General features: G+C 40.6%; 1 protein-coding gene across 30 annotated transcripts in view; it reads left to right on the top strand.

Annotated features, from left to right (window-relative positions):
• CLASP2 (cytoplasmic linker associated protein 2) overlaps positions 1-15,044 on the top strand; it is a 132,710-nt gene that overhangs the window by 59,832 nt on the left and 57,834 nt on the right. For all 30 annotated transcript variants that reach the window (XM_079947744.1, XM_079947733.1, XM_079947734.1 and 27 more), the window contains 10 exons: positions 1,684-1,763; positions 4,972-5,064; positions 5,206-5,351; positions 8,240-8,375; positions 8,845-8,915; positions 10,756-10,815; positions 11,924-12,001; positions 12,284-12,451; positions 14,305-14,360; positions 14,809-14,979. In XM_079947744.1, the coding sequence (XP_079803870.1) occupies positions 1,684-1,763; positions 4,972-5,064; positions 5,206-5,351; positions 8,240-8,375; positions 8,845-8,915; positions 10,756-10,815; positions 11,924-12,001; positions 12,284-12,451; positions 14,305-14,360; positions 14,809-14,979 (1,059 nt within the window). The remainder of the gene's footprint in view (positions 1-1,683; positions 1,764-4,971; positions 5,065-5,205; positions 5,352-8,239; positions 8,376-8,844; positions 8,916-10,755; positions 10,816-11,923; positions 12,002-12,283; positions 12,452-14,304; positions 14,361-14,808; positions 14,980-15,044) is intronic.

The raw sequence follows: 15,044 nt of genomic DNA, 5'->3' as shown, positions 1-15,044 counted from the left end.
TTTAGCTAATGTCAGGCCTTACCATTGTCTCACGTGAGCTTTGTGTCACATGAACACACTGGTCATGTGTACTGTCACAGAGTGCTCTCTTGTGATTCCACACTACAATACTAGTAGGAGTGGACAAACTATGATTTGGGTAGGTCTGGCCACTATTACACATTACCTTACTGGGGAGTTGCTAATAAAGTTCTCAAGAACCACTGGAACAGAGTTTAAAAACACTGCCATAAATATTAAGCCATGGTTAGAAGTTAGTTTATATTCTGAATTGTTAACCATAGTTTCCCAATTCAGATGAAATGGGGAATTTTGTTAATGGAAGACTTCCTGGTTCCATGCTCACACATGTGAACCAAGGAATGAATGTGGAGCCCATGTCCATAGCAGCTTGTTGAGCCAATATATGTTCATGCAAACACAGCACTGTTTCATCGTTCATTGGTGATAGGCCTCTTTGAGCCACTTGTTGCAATTGGTAAAGCCAGCTGTGTGTAATACTTCTAAATGCTGAAAATGGAAAACATATTTGGGGCAAACTCAGTCTTGTAAATTCCCAGTCTCTGACATAAATCTTTTTTTCATCCATGCAACTAAATTTCTAATTTTGACCTTTCTTAACTTCCCTGCTTATATAGAGTGCCACTTTCTTGGGCTGGAGGCATTCTTCCTCCTTCTTTAGTTTCATCCTAATCACTGCCGCCTAATTCACTTCATTGGTATTAATTGATGAACCACATTAAGAAGCACAATAATCCTTTGGCTCTTTATATTCTCACCCTGCTTTTCTTTATCTTTGTCTTCCAGTCTGTCTTGCCAGTGATTCCAGCTTTTATCCCTTGTGTGTTAGGGTTGGAGATACTAGACTTTGTGCTTTTTTTCTTTCTTTTGACCTTTGAGCATGGGAGAGCCACAGTTGTTGTCATCATTTTTGCCCACTGCTGAGAAGCAGAATAAATTATGGAAACTATGCAAATCTACATAATTATATGTGTGACAGAATTCAGGTTTTCTTGGTACAGAATTTGTTGCCCTGGCAGGGAAGGCTGGCATTCTTGTAAATATTCAGCAGTACCCTGTGGTAGTTCAAGCATTTTAAATTGTATCTTACGTAATAAAATCAGTAATTTAATCAGTCTTATTGTTGGGTCTGGGATGCAGGTGGCGCTGTGGGTTAAAGCCTCAGCGCCTAGGACTTGCCGATCGAAAGGTCGGCGGTTCGAATCCCTGCGGCGGGGTGCGCTCCCGCTGCTCGGTCCCAGCGCCTGCCAACCTAGCAGTTCGAAAGCACCTCCGGGTGCAAGTAGATAAATAGGGACCGCTTACCAGCGGGAAGGTAAACGGCGTTTCCGTGTGCGGCTCTGGCTCTGGCTCTGGCTCTGGCCAGAGCAGCGATGTCACGCTGGCCACGTGACCCGGAAGTGTCTCCGAACAGCGCTGGCCCCTGGCCTCTTAAGTGAGATGGGCGCACAACCCCAGAGTCTGTCAAGACTGGCCCGTTCGGGCAGGGGTACCTTTACCTTTACCTTTACCTTTACCTATTGTTTCTTAACAGTAGCTTAAAATCCCAGGTAAAATACATGTTTTTGTTTTTATTAGATCAAAGCTTTATTGAATATAGCAAGCAGACATACAAGCAAACATTTATGCAAATATATATAATTGCAGTCTTATCACTCACAGGCACCACCAAGGAAGGAGGAGCTGGTGCTGTTGATGAAGATGATTTTATAAAGGCATTTACAGATGTTCCTACTGTGCAGGTAAGGTGAAGTGTGATTTGTCCATAAGATTTCAGTTAGGGAGCACTTCAATTTTTTTGCAAATTTGCTTTTCACAGCACTCCTCTTTTAATAACTGAATGTTTACCGAGTTCCATGGGCTGCCTTGAACTCGAGGAAAGGTGTGCTAAAAAGGTTTGAATGAATGAATTTTCTTTTGGGGAGGTCTGGTAGCTGAGTTAAATTCTCACACTCAGGGGTTAAATTATAAATATATTTGGGAATAATCTTCCATATCAGATTGAGTAGGATGAGAGTGAAGGGTGCAGTTTAGCTTACTTGCATGAACTTTGTGTGGCTTGAGAGAGTTTTACTGGTCAGGAATCTGTAGGATAAGACTCTGACCACATCTGCTTGTGGCATACGACAGCTATGGTAAAGTGGATTAATCCTAAGTGGCTTAAATACATATTGTGGAGGAGTCTGTCTTGAGCTGGGCATTGGACAAGGTAGTGATCAAGGCCTTTGCAGCTTATTTCCCTGTAAATAAAGAATTAGCTAAAAATTTCACTTATTCTATTATAAAATTACATGGTTGTAGTGTTGAAACATCAAGGTACATTCCTAAGTGCCAGACTAAGCAAAATGTGTTAGTATATTTTGAGAGCAAATTTCAAAAGCAATTACGCTTTTTAAATGGAGGCAAGCAGGTGACTTGCACGCACACGCACACACACACACACACACACACACACACATATATTTGGGGGAGGGGAAACAGCCTAACAAAATAATCCTTAAAATAATCTGTTTCGGTCATAGGTGTCCTAGCAGCACTGAGACAAGGCATCTTATGTGATAAAGCAGTAGCTTTCATTGTTTCTCTGCTCAGCATCCTTCTGAGAGAGTGCATGTGTGACACTCACAAATCTAAATTCCTACAGTCAAAACATTATGCATAGTGTGTTTCATCAGTCTATAATAATTCTACCTATACTTCTTCATTAGGACAATAGAACAGATATAACACAGCATGTAGGAATTGTTAGATAGGGGTGGGGCAGAGGCAATGTGAGGAGCCAGCAATTAATCACAGACCATGCTGGAGACAGCATATGCTTCAGCCACGTTTTAGGATTCTCTCTGCAACAGGAGGCCATCTGATGAAATTACACTACATAGTTTTGGAATATTAATGGTTCTTATCTGCAACAAACATACAGTCATTTTAGCCAAGTTCTGTTATTTCTGATAAATTGTTTGGCTCATTGTGGCCTCAAAGTTTCACCAACAACAATCCAGTATACCCGGGCCTTTTTGTTTAACTACATCAAAATTGATTTTCACTAGCTCTAAACTGTTTGTGTAAATGGTGTGAAATTAAAGCTTAAACTGTATTGATGGTCATTGCAGCGGGACTTCTATAAACTTTTCTCGTATGGATACGTAAGTCCTTCCTGTTCAATTAGAACACAGTAAAGCAAACCATTTTAGCAAGCACGTACTGTTATTATAGTACTATTATAGTAAGGTTGACATTTCTAAAACATGCATTGAGAAGAAATACAGGCAAACTCCCCACTTACACGGAGGTTACGTTCCGGGCTGCTGCGCACCTAAGTGAAATTGCGTAAAGTGGAGATCACCCTTTAAACACCCTCTGCGCTGCTCTCCCTTCAGTCCATACCCAAAATACTGTATCCCAAAATACCCACAACTAGAATGGAAGCTCTGGGGTCAGCAGGAGGCTACAGGACATGCAGGAAAGTGGCGGTGGCTGCTTCGCTACAGCGCATGTTAGCTGTTAGGCGGGGAGGATGAGCAGTGTAAGCAAAGCCCTTCTGTGCCTCTGGTCTCTTTGGAGCTTCCTCGAGCCTCACTGACCTCACCTTTGGGCTCCAAGGAGGGTCTCCACAATTTCAGCGTTCTGCACCATCCCCGGAATGTAACCCCTGCATAACTTGGGACTGATCTGTATTAGAGGAATGTTGCTGAGAAACAGCTCAAGGGCAGCATCAAGGGCAGGGTCTCGATGACAGATTTTGTATTTTTTGTTGCATTTTCTCCATAAAAACAATTAGGTGGGGAAATTGTGGTCTACCTCTGACTCCTTGGAATATAGGCTGTTGTTTTGACAAAGTCGGGAGTATCTCAATCAAACGTAGGACATATAATAACTTGAATTTTTTTCCAGAAATTTAGACAGAAAATAATAGACGGAATTTAAGTTAGAGCCACCCTTATCAGTAGAGGCCGGGAATTCTTTTACCTGAAAAACCCCAGGATAAAAATTCTTATGCAGTGTTCAGTGAACTTTCCAAACATTGTGCTTTTTATAGTTGCTGTCAATTAATCCAGTGTTTTAATGGTTTTTAATTCCTGTGTGAGTAGGACAAGCTCTTGTTGTATTCTGTTGCCCTCTGTTGGCTGCCTGCAATATAAGCAACATTATTTTATAGCATTAATTATTTAAAGATATATACAAGCCAGCATATTTTTTCCTTTCTCCTCTTCTTCTTACCATTTATCACCCTGGTATACATTTTCTTAATTATTTACTTGGGCTTTTGTTAATAAAGGCTGAATTAGTACATCTGCATCCATATAGGCGCCAGTGAGTTTGTCCCCCAAAGAGGAACAGGATGCTGAAATACAGACTTAACATAACCATTTGCATTGGTTCCATTTCCTAGATCCGAATTCAAGATGCTGAGTTTCATCCATTAAATTTTAGCCCTACACATATAGGACTGCTTGCACCCATGTATCTGCCTTACAGTGTTTTCTAAGCTTAATATAGGTGCACTCCTTTGTTATCAAACAGAACATTTTCATTAACTTCCTCTCACTTCTGCGGTTGGATTTTATATTGGTCAATATTTGGGCGTGTGGGGACTAAAAAAAAACGGTCAGGGTACTTTTCTAGTAGATAACTAAAATTTTGGGTCCAAAACATGCTGATGATTTATTTTTTAAAAGAAGTTTGAGTACTTTAATGTTTCTCACCAGTAATACTATGTCTACTTTGTACTGCTAAATAGCAAATAAAACCACATCTGACAGGATTGCGGTGGAAAGGGACTTTGCCCATCAGAAACATAAACAATAACCAGTTATGGTCTGATTCTTATCCCTCTTATCCTTAACGCTCCCATAGAGTAGAGGGTTTCCACCATTCTAGAATGCTGCTTGGCTTGATTACTTGAGTTCTGCAAAACCCAGTCTTAGTCTCATCATCTTTTCTTTTCAGATTTATTCTAGTCGTGAACTCGAAGAAACGTTAAATAAAATCAGAGAAATCTTGTCAGATGATAAACATGATTGGGATCAACGAGCCAGTGCGGTATATCTTTTCAATATTACATTGTACAAATTTATTGGACTCAAACAGTAGCTTATTGTCAAATTTATCCATTTGGAATCAGAAATGATATTATACCAATTCTTTTCCCCCTTTATCCCACTCCCCATTCCCCACCCCCAGCTCAAGAAGGTCCGGTCATTACTTGTTGCCGGAGCTGCTCAGTATGACGGATTTTTCCAGCATTTACGGCTGTTGGATGGAGCATTTAAATTATCAGCTAAAGATCTCAGATCACAAGTGGTTAGAGAAGCATGCATTACAGTAGCGTAAGTATCTGCTAAGGAAACTGATAATACAAAACTACAGTACTTGGCTGTGGTTTAATCAGTTGAATAGTCCTAATACAGTAGAAATGTTGCATTGCTTTATGTATCTGTATAACTATGATGAGTAACATAACTGATGTAAAACATGAATAAGAGTTTAGAACACAACTGCAGGGCACATTATGCATCTGCATGCCCTTTGTTCCTTTGGAGGTGTGGTAGTTCTCATATTTTGCAGATTATTAGTTTCCTGCTAGAGCAGAGCTTGTATTAAAGGGATATAATGTTTAAAAATAGGCATAAACAATGCTGCAGAAAGGCATTCATTTTGCAGAATATTAATATGCATTAGATCATCCAAAGTAGAATTATTGTGGTATGCCCTGCAGTGATAATAACTGCAGACACAGACCACCCCGCTATTTCTAATCTTAAATGTTCAAAATCATGAGCTGATAATAAGACTTGATTTGCTTTCTATTTTAAAGCATTTGATATGTTCACATCAATCACACTTTCAATTTTATGTTTGCGACTCTTGTGGCAAAAGCATTGTGGGAAGCATTTTGTAAGAGAAGCTCATTATTTAAAGAGATTTCTAAAAGTAATACAAATGCCGTTGCTGTGAGCCCACCCCTTAGCAAGACCCTCCGGGCTACATCTCATGTACAGTGGTGCCTCGCAAGATGAAAATAATCCATTCCGCGAGTCTCTTCGTCTAGCGGTTTTTTCGTCTTGCGAAGCAACCCTATTAGCGGATTAGCGCTATTAGCGGCTAAGCGCTATTAGCGGCTTAGCGGCTTAGAAAAAGGGGGGGAAGGGAAAAAACTCGCAAGACTCGCAAGATGTTTTCATCTTGTGGAGCAAGCCCATAGGGAAATTCATCTTGCGAAGCGCCTCGAAAAACGGAAAACCCTTTTGTCTAGCGGGTTTTTCGTCTTGCGAGGCATTTGTCTTGCGGGGCACCACTGTATCAGTTGCGCTTCGTGACTGCAAGCATGTGAGCATGCACATTATTATAAAGAAGCATGGTAGTCATTATTTCTTGTAAACCAGGTAGAGGTTCTACTACTACAGTCATACTATCTCTCTAGCTATCTACAACCACACACACACACACACACACACACACACACACACACTGAGCACAGAAAGAAAGGTAGGCATGCAAGGTGGTAGTGAGGAGGAGGAGGAGGAGGAGTTTTTGTGGGCTTTCTGTGGCCTCTTACAGACTATTGATGGTCAAATACCTAAGTACAAATTGCTTAATTTGTGGCTGCCGTGGCACCCCCCCCCACTGTTACCTAAAGCAGTGTTTCCCAACCTTGGGCCTCCAGCTGTTTTTGGACTACAACTCCCATCATCCCTAGCTAGCAAGACCAGTGGTCAGGGATGATGGGAATTGTAGTTCAAAAACAGCTGGAGGCCCAAGGTTGGGAAACACTGACCTAAAGTATTTAAAGTTTACTTACTACCATCTAGATAAGACAACAGTTTGCAAACAAGTAGCCTCTTTGTATGAACTGTACTCGTGCTTTGTTCTTAAAAGCACCTGAATGGATAGGAATATTAACATGTTTGTAGGATTTGGTTCTTGGAGGGTGATAGATCCCCTAGAATTGTGGTTAAAGGAGCTGGAGTAGACTTTAGAATTGCAGGCAATTCCCTGCCTTCATTTGGGAGAGGATATTGTGCAGGATCCAGCAGCCGGATGACCATATTAGTCCTAGGGTTTTTTAACGGATAAAAAAGAGTGAGAAAAATTTCATATGACTAAATTGGATGGGGAACTGGATCCAGCGGGAGGACCAGATCCAAAAGTAGCCAACCTTCTGCAGGACATTTTTATTGAGATGGGAGGAGGATTCTATCGATTCCCTGGTGTTATATTTCAGATGGTTGAATCAGGGACACACTTTGCTCCCAGTTCTTCCTTTTGAGCCCAGTTTGATTTCAAGCCCAATTCTTCTTTTGTAAAGGAAGAAGTCAGGTGCACCCTTGGAGCGTGCCCCCATTTCTTCCTTTTGAATTTTTCCACCTCACTGTTTTGGAAGGGGCCAAATATATTTGGGATAGATTGGGAGTTACTGTTTGAATCCAGTGGCTGCTGAAAGCAGTGGAACAGGGTAAGGCACTGAATTCAGACAGCACTCAGTGGCTGCAAAGGCAGGTGTGGTTTGGCTCAGCCGGCCTCGCAGGCCAAATGGGGAAGCCTGGTTGGCCTAACAGCCACAAGCCAGAGATTCCTCTCTACTGGGATAAATGCAGGGCTTTATATGGGGCTGGATTCCAGGAAAATGTGTGTGTTGTGGCGGGGAAATGATCGCTTCCTGTAATAGGCTATTATATTATAACTATTCTTCTGATTTTCATTGCATCTCTTAAATGAAGTGAAAGGACAAGACACTTGTATAATTGCCATCTGCTGAAGATACTTTTATCCTTATGCATGATTAGCTAGGAGAAATGATAGTGCTTGACTGTGACAGTAGTTCCCATGTACATTTATTGGTCTGCCTTGGTGAGGTGCATAATGAACTATCCAATTAGTCATCTGGTTCAAATGAATCACAAGGCAAATGGCTTTCCTATCTAGGAGTGTGGTTTGTGTTTTCAGATTTGCCATAGGGACCTGGGTGGTTCATCTTCAAAAACATTTGTGGAAGACAATTGGAGGACTATCTGGCTGATTGACATTTGAAATTGAAAGCTGGATTAAACTGAAGTTCTGGTCCAGCCAGGCATGTTTATGGGCTATGTTAAATGTAACATGCAAAGTTGGGAACGTGTTGGGAAAAGGTTTTTATATTATTTACAAAGAGTGATTATAGTTCCTGTCGTTGGTGCTGAATTAGTTTTGATAACCAGTTTTACTCTATTCCTTCCAGCCATCTTTCAACAGTTCTGGGAAACAAGTTTGATCATGGCGCAGAATCCATTGTGCCTACTCTGTTTAATCTGGTTCCTAATAGCGCCAAAGTTATGGCTACTTCTGGGTGTGCAGCCATTAGATTTATCATTCGTGTAAGTATGCTCCATTGTTATTTTTAAAGTTCACTTCTGTATTGGGCATATTAACATATATTAACTATGGGCAAGTAAGGTTATAAGTACGTACTTTGTCCTATGTGAACTAATAAGCTACTTTGTGTGATGTATTTGTGGCAGCCAGAAGCCTCTTTATATCATGTCATCATACTGTATATTTTCCAGAATTGTAGTTCCTTATTTACATGTTTGATAAGAGATAGAAAAGATGAAGCTATTATGTAGCCTAAAACTTTCTTCAGCATTCCACCATCTGGGTTTCTATCTTAATTTTTGTGCTCAGTTTATTTTGAGTTAAATAAAATTATGAGCCCTATGCTTAAAGCCACCTTTGTGTGAAAAATGATAAATGCTATAGAACTGCAACCTTATGACTCTAATGCTACACAAAATTTATTATGAGTATTGAATGCCTTGTGATAGCTTTTTTTCACTCTCTTTTCAGCATACCCATGTGCCCAGACTCATACCTTTAATAACCAGCAACTGTACCTCAAAATCTGTTGCAGTCAGGAGGTGAGCATTTATGAATAACAAGCTTTATGAATATAATGTTCCTTGATTTCAAGGAAGGGTTTTAGGAAATGAATGGAATTCATCTTCAGGAGTTAGGCTCTGCTGTAACTCTGATATGTGCAGTGTCACAATCCCACAATAAAGGCTGAAGTTCTCTACACACTTACCTGGTTGTACGTTCCATTAGGCTCAGTGGGACTTCAACATGTATAGGATTCATTGTGAAACTTAAAATGTTAAATATGAACCCACCTGGACCCTGAGATCATCTTCTGAGACCCTTCTTCGTGTGCCTCCTTCTCGAGAGGTCCGGAGGGTGGCAACATGAGAACGGGTCTTCTCTACAGTGGCTCTTCATCTGTGGAATGCTCTCCCCAGGGAAGTTCGCCTGGTGCCTTCATTATATAACTTTAGGCACCAGGCAAAAACATTCTTTTAACCAGGCCATTTGTTAATTTGGTTGACATCCTATGCCCTTTTAAAATGTGGGGTTTTGGGGGGGCAGCAGCTATTGGGTTGTTGTTTTTATTTTGATTATATTTTGTGGTTTTATATTTTGTTTTTGTTTTGCGAACCGCCCTGAGACCTCCGGGAGTAGGGCAGTATATAAATTCAGTCAATCAATAACAACTCCATTTGCGGCATGAAGTCTTTTATTTTTATTCGCTTGGTGTTTCTGTGTTGCTGGTTCTATTGCTTTATGTTGTTAAGATGATATAAATTTGAAGATAAGATGAAGGAAAGTCAAATCAAAGACCAGGAACAAACTTGTCATATATTTACAAGTGGGCGTGGGTTGCATTTTTGATGAGTGGATGTAGAACACATCATCTTTAATTGCATTCAACATTTCAAAAAAGTCCTGTTCTCACACGTAGTTGCATTCTTGATGTTAGCAGAGTATATGTTTTTATTTAGAATTAACAATTGTACCAAAAAGGCAGAGGGAAAGTATCAAAACAGCAGCCAGCTTTACTGCTGCTCTTGAATCCTGTATAAACAATCCAATTGCAACAGCAGTAGTAAAATTAGACTGAATGTGCACAGTATGGTGATGCTTGCCAAGAAGAATTCTTCCTAATGATGGTAAATGTCATGGAATAGCCAGCCTATTAGGACAGGCAGTAGAGCTACATCACAAGACAAATACAGTGGTACCTCAGGTTACATACGCTTCAGGCTACAGACGCTTCAGGTTACAGACTCCGCTAACCCAGAAATAGTACCTCGGGTTAAGAACTTTGTTTCAGGATGAGAACAAAAATCGTGCTCTGGCAGCACAGTGGCAGTGGGAGGCCCCATTAGCTAAAGGGGTGTTTCAGGTTAAGAACAGTTTCAGGTTAAGAACGGACCTCCGGAACGAATTAAGTTCTTAACCTGAGGTACCACTGTATAGACTTCCCCCTTGATACGCAACAGGATTCAGTGGGATGAGTCCTTTGTCAGTACTCAGGAATAAAAACATTGCGCTTTGTGAGACATATTAAATATATGTGGACTGGGGATTAATACTCTGTGGTTTTAGTGCTGCCTAAGACAGTGGTTCCCAATTAGCTAAGTACTGTGGACAGCTTTTCAAAAGCCAAGTCATGGACCCCCTTCCTTTTGAAAATTTTGATATCTCTGTGACAGTTTTTGTTATGTGAATGTGTGGGTGCTGTTCAGTACAGTTTTATTCGGAGGTGACCCAATGAAATCAGTAGACATGACTTAAGTTAGGTCCATTAATTTCAACGCATATGCTCTGGAATACCCTCTTGTGCATACCATCTTGATAAGAGCTTCAGATTCCTAGACTCGGCAATAATCAAACCCTGACTTTAGTCCCTGTCTTTTTCAGGCGCTCTTTTGAATTTCTAGACCTGTTGTTACAAGAGTGGCAAACGCATTCCTTGGAAAGGTATGATTTATAGGTGACATGAACCTCTGCTTTAATATCACAAGTATAAACGTAGTTAAGTTCTCCTAACAATTGGATCTACTTGCTGTTTCAGACCCTTTAAAAAACAACAACCAGAAGAGGCAATTCTGTTTTGTTGTTGTTGTTAGTGAGGCTAGCATTCAAAGTTTAAACGAAGTAGTTTTAGATCAAACAGTGTTTTGACCAACAAACAGTGAGGCATCCCATAGATGTGCAAGCAACTCTTGGCTTGATTTTCCAAAACTAGGTTTGTTTTCTAGCTACTCTTACCTTGTTCCTTTATAGCCTGGAGATCATCTTGGTTGGGGCATTCAAACAAGCCATGGTTGAATTGAAATATAATAGCACACTATAGTTTTAAAGCCACAGTCTGTAAGTCAACAACTAATCATGACTCTACTTTGTGGTGTGTTACCAGAAAACATTCCACAGTCTGCTGGTCAGAGTTCAGACTTTCAAACCAGCCACATTTTGGCTAAACATATTGTGGCTTAGTGTTACGTGCAAATTGGGCCATTGTCTGTACAAATGGACTCTTAAGTGAAGTATTTCAAATAGCAATTTTTCAGTCTTACTAGATAGCACAGAGGTAGATAATTTGGTGCAGATTTCCTCAAAAGCAAGCATGGGGAGGTATGTGACCCATTCTAATCTATATTTCTAGTTCTAGTTACAATGTTATCTGCACAGAAGCACAAATTTTCATTTCCGTTATGTATGAAAGTTGCTAATCCTAGCATTTTTATTATTGTATCAAAGTTACCATATTCAGTGGTTTCATTGCAGCAACAACTAGTGTCGTCACTGTACTTATGAGTAGCTCCTCTGTACATCCTGCTAAAGGATTGTTGTATCTTCCTTAACCATAGAAGCAGATTCAGATTACTTCCCATTTCTTTGGCCACTTTATAATCTTGATGCGGTGCTTTGTTGTTGTTTTTTGGAAGGTGGTTCATGGGTGCTATGGAAATTGCCCTCACAGAAGAACTAACATAGAATTTGGGCAAGGGGAAGCATTTAGTTAACTTATTCACAAAACAATATGCACATTTTATATATAATGCTGGACTTGGATTTCGTCTTTTAGGCATGCAGCAGTCTTGGTTGAAACTATCAAAAAGGGTATTCATGATGCTGATGCTGAAGCAAGAGTGGAGGCAAGAAAGTAAGTCTGGGATCATTTAAATATTTTACTCTAGAAAGTATTGATGCCTTTCTAAGAGGAAGAATTTCATTTATATCTAAAGGAGCAACAGTATTTCTCTATATGTGCTTGGACAACATAGGTTTGGGATGAATGGTGAAACTTTACTCAATTAAATTTTGTATCAGAAATTTCCTAATATATTTTTCATTGGTGTTGATGGATTATTGCTTGTATTTTTCTTTTTTTTAATACTTGGCTATCCAATGCCCCTGTAATAAATATTATGTAATTTGTTTGCAGGACTTACCTAGGTCTAAGAAATCATTTTCCAGGTGAAGCAGAGGTGTTGTATAATAACCTTGAGCCATCCTATCAAAGAAGCCTGCATACATACTTAAAGAATTCGGGTAGTATTGCATCACTTCCACAATCTGACAGGTCATCCTCCAGCTCACAGGAAAGCCTCAAGTAAGGGTCATTTTAGAATAAAATAACTTCACAATAATCCAGATAAGATCTGTGTGCAAAAGCATACCCCATACATCTACTCCGTTTGCTGAGTCAGGACTCACAGGCATAAATAATATGCACACTTGAATGCAAATGGACCCACCTTGTATTATTTTCAATGGGATGCCCCTTTTTAGTGCAAATCTACATTCTGTGCAGGTAAGACTACATCAGGTAGGACTTGAACACGTCTGAATTTGCTGTTTTCAAATTTTGAACATTCTAAAGCTCTAGTCGAGTCACAGAGCCTTTCTAGTATTCCACCTGCTTCAACCGTCCTAATTTGGCAGGAGATGGATCTTGCTTCTCGAGCCTTGACAAAAACACAGTGCTTGTCCACAGGAATTTGAGAATTAGCAGAAAATCCAACTGTTGCAAGGCAGAAATCTCAGCCTTGGTTACAGAGGACTCAGAGATGTGGTAAAGGAAGATAAGGAGATGGAGAAGCTGAATGAAATACTTCCATCTTCATAGTGAAAGATAAAGGGCAGTTTCCAGTGCCTCAGCTAACTTTTGTAGGGAGGGAATGAGGAACTTAGGCCAAAGAGTGGTGATGAGAGATGAAATTCTGGGCCTAATAGACAAAAACTGACAAACGGGATGGCAATCACCCGCGAGTTTTCCAAATAATTCAAATGTGAAATTGCTGATCGTCTGAGAACTGGATATTATCCAATACAACACCCGATTTTTAAAAAGGGATCCAGGGCACCTTCTAATTATAAGTCAGTCAGCTTAAAATTTGTCCCAGGAAAACTGGTGGAAAGTATTGTTAAAGAGAAAAATAACCAACTTTGTAGAAGAGCAAGTCAAGTTTGTCATCGGTAAATCTGGTGGAGGACTACCTCCACATTCCCATTTAACACTGATGTTGCCCACCCATAGAAGACAAGGCCTTGTTTCCTGCAACAAAGTCTACCAGGGCTTCTCTTGTTGGTATTGATCAAGAACCACAGATCTTTCAGGGAGGCTGGTGTGATTTGGAGGACTTCTTGTGCCAGAAATCTGAACAGAAGATCAACTGGATAAGTGTAGATACAGTATCTGTTGTAGATGGAGGTGAACACACTGGGGGTAACGCCAGTCTGAAGGGCACAATCTTGTATTGCAGGTGCAAGCCATCACAGCAAAATCTGCCTGTTACCACTTGGTGGAGCTCAAGCCCCACCTGATGTAGTCTACCTGCACCCAAAGGAACTCTTCATAAGTAAAGTGGTGCCTTGCAAGACGAAAAGAATCCGTTCCGCGATTCTCTTTGTCTAGCGGTTTTTTCGTCTTGCGAAGCAAGCCCATTGACTGCTTAGAGGTTAGCACTATTAGCGGCTTAACGGCTTTTAGCGGCTTAGCGGATAAGCGGCTTAGCGGCTTAGAAAAAGGGGGGGAGGGGGGGAAACCCGCAGGAACTCGCAAGACATTTTCGTCTTGCGAAGCAAGCCCATAGGAAATTTGTTTTGCGAAGCACCTCCAAAACGGAAAACTCTTTCGTCTAGCGGGTTTTCCGTCTTGTGGGGCATTCATCTTGCGGGGCACCACTGTATTCAAAGTACCCAGTTGCACCCTTTATATGCAGCTTAACAGCTTTGTATAAAAATATAGTAGTGCTTGTTTAAAGTTCTCAATGAAATGTATGGGCTTCTTTAAGACCTTTAAAAAGGCCTTATCTGGTCCATAGCAGGATGATGTTAGCAAGTAAAATGGATTTGCATATTCACTAGACATATTCATGCAGAATGAAGAAGGGGAAAGAATAATTCAGTGTGTTGTAAAATGTTTAATAACATGCCTTACTAAAACTGTTGCCTTTGTTTCAGTCGTCCCTTCGCATCAAAATGGTCCACATCCGGTTCAACAACTATGGCTGGCAGAGGTAATTCTTTGTGTACTAAATGTACTAGACCAGTGGCGTCCAAACTTTTTTTCAAAGATGGCCAGATTTGATGAAGTGAAGGGCCGTGAGGGCCGACCAAAGAGCCAACCTTTTTTTAGGATTGAAGTTGTTGAGTTTTTTTAATGATTTTACCCCCAAGTTGTTGAGCTGTTTTCAGGATTGAAGTTGTTGCAGGGGGGGTGTGTGTTAGGATTTTACCCCAGGAAATACACTGCCACAGGGGCCAGATTAAACCAAGCAGCGGGCCGGATTAGGCCCCTGAAACAGATTTTGGACATGCCTGTACTAGACTAAAACTCTCTTTGGAAGTTCTAGAAGTAGCATCTTTTTAAAAGACGTTGCACAATTAATTTATTGAGCAAGAACAACTGTATGCTTAATAAGAAGGGATGCATGATATATGCAATTTCATTACCTTCAATCCCAGTTGCAGGAACTACCAAGTCTGTTCCAAGCCCAGGAATGCTACAGAGATCTCGCAGCGACATAGATGTCAATGCTGCCGCTGGAGCGAAGGCACGTCATGCTGCTGGTCAGCCAACGGGAGCTGGCCGTTTAGCAGCCGCTGGTCTACCTCCAGGATCATATGCTTCACTAGGTGAGGGAATCTGTTTAATGATCTAATAAGCTGCTTATTGGATTTCTCTGTGAATTTAAATATGT

Source organism: Podarcis cretensis (assembly GCF_951804945.1).
Source record: "Podarcis cretensis genome assembly, chromosome: 12".
NCBI lineage: Eukaryota > Metazoa > Chordata > Lepidosauria > Squamata > Lacertidae > Podarcis > Podarcis cretensis.
The sequence above is the reverse complement of the archived record's forward strand: the minus strand, read 5'-3'. Positions and strand labels throughout refer to the sequence as shown.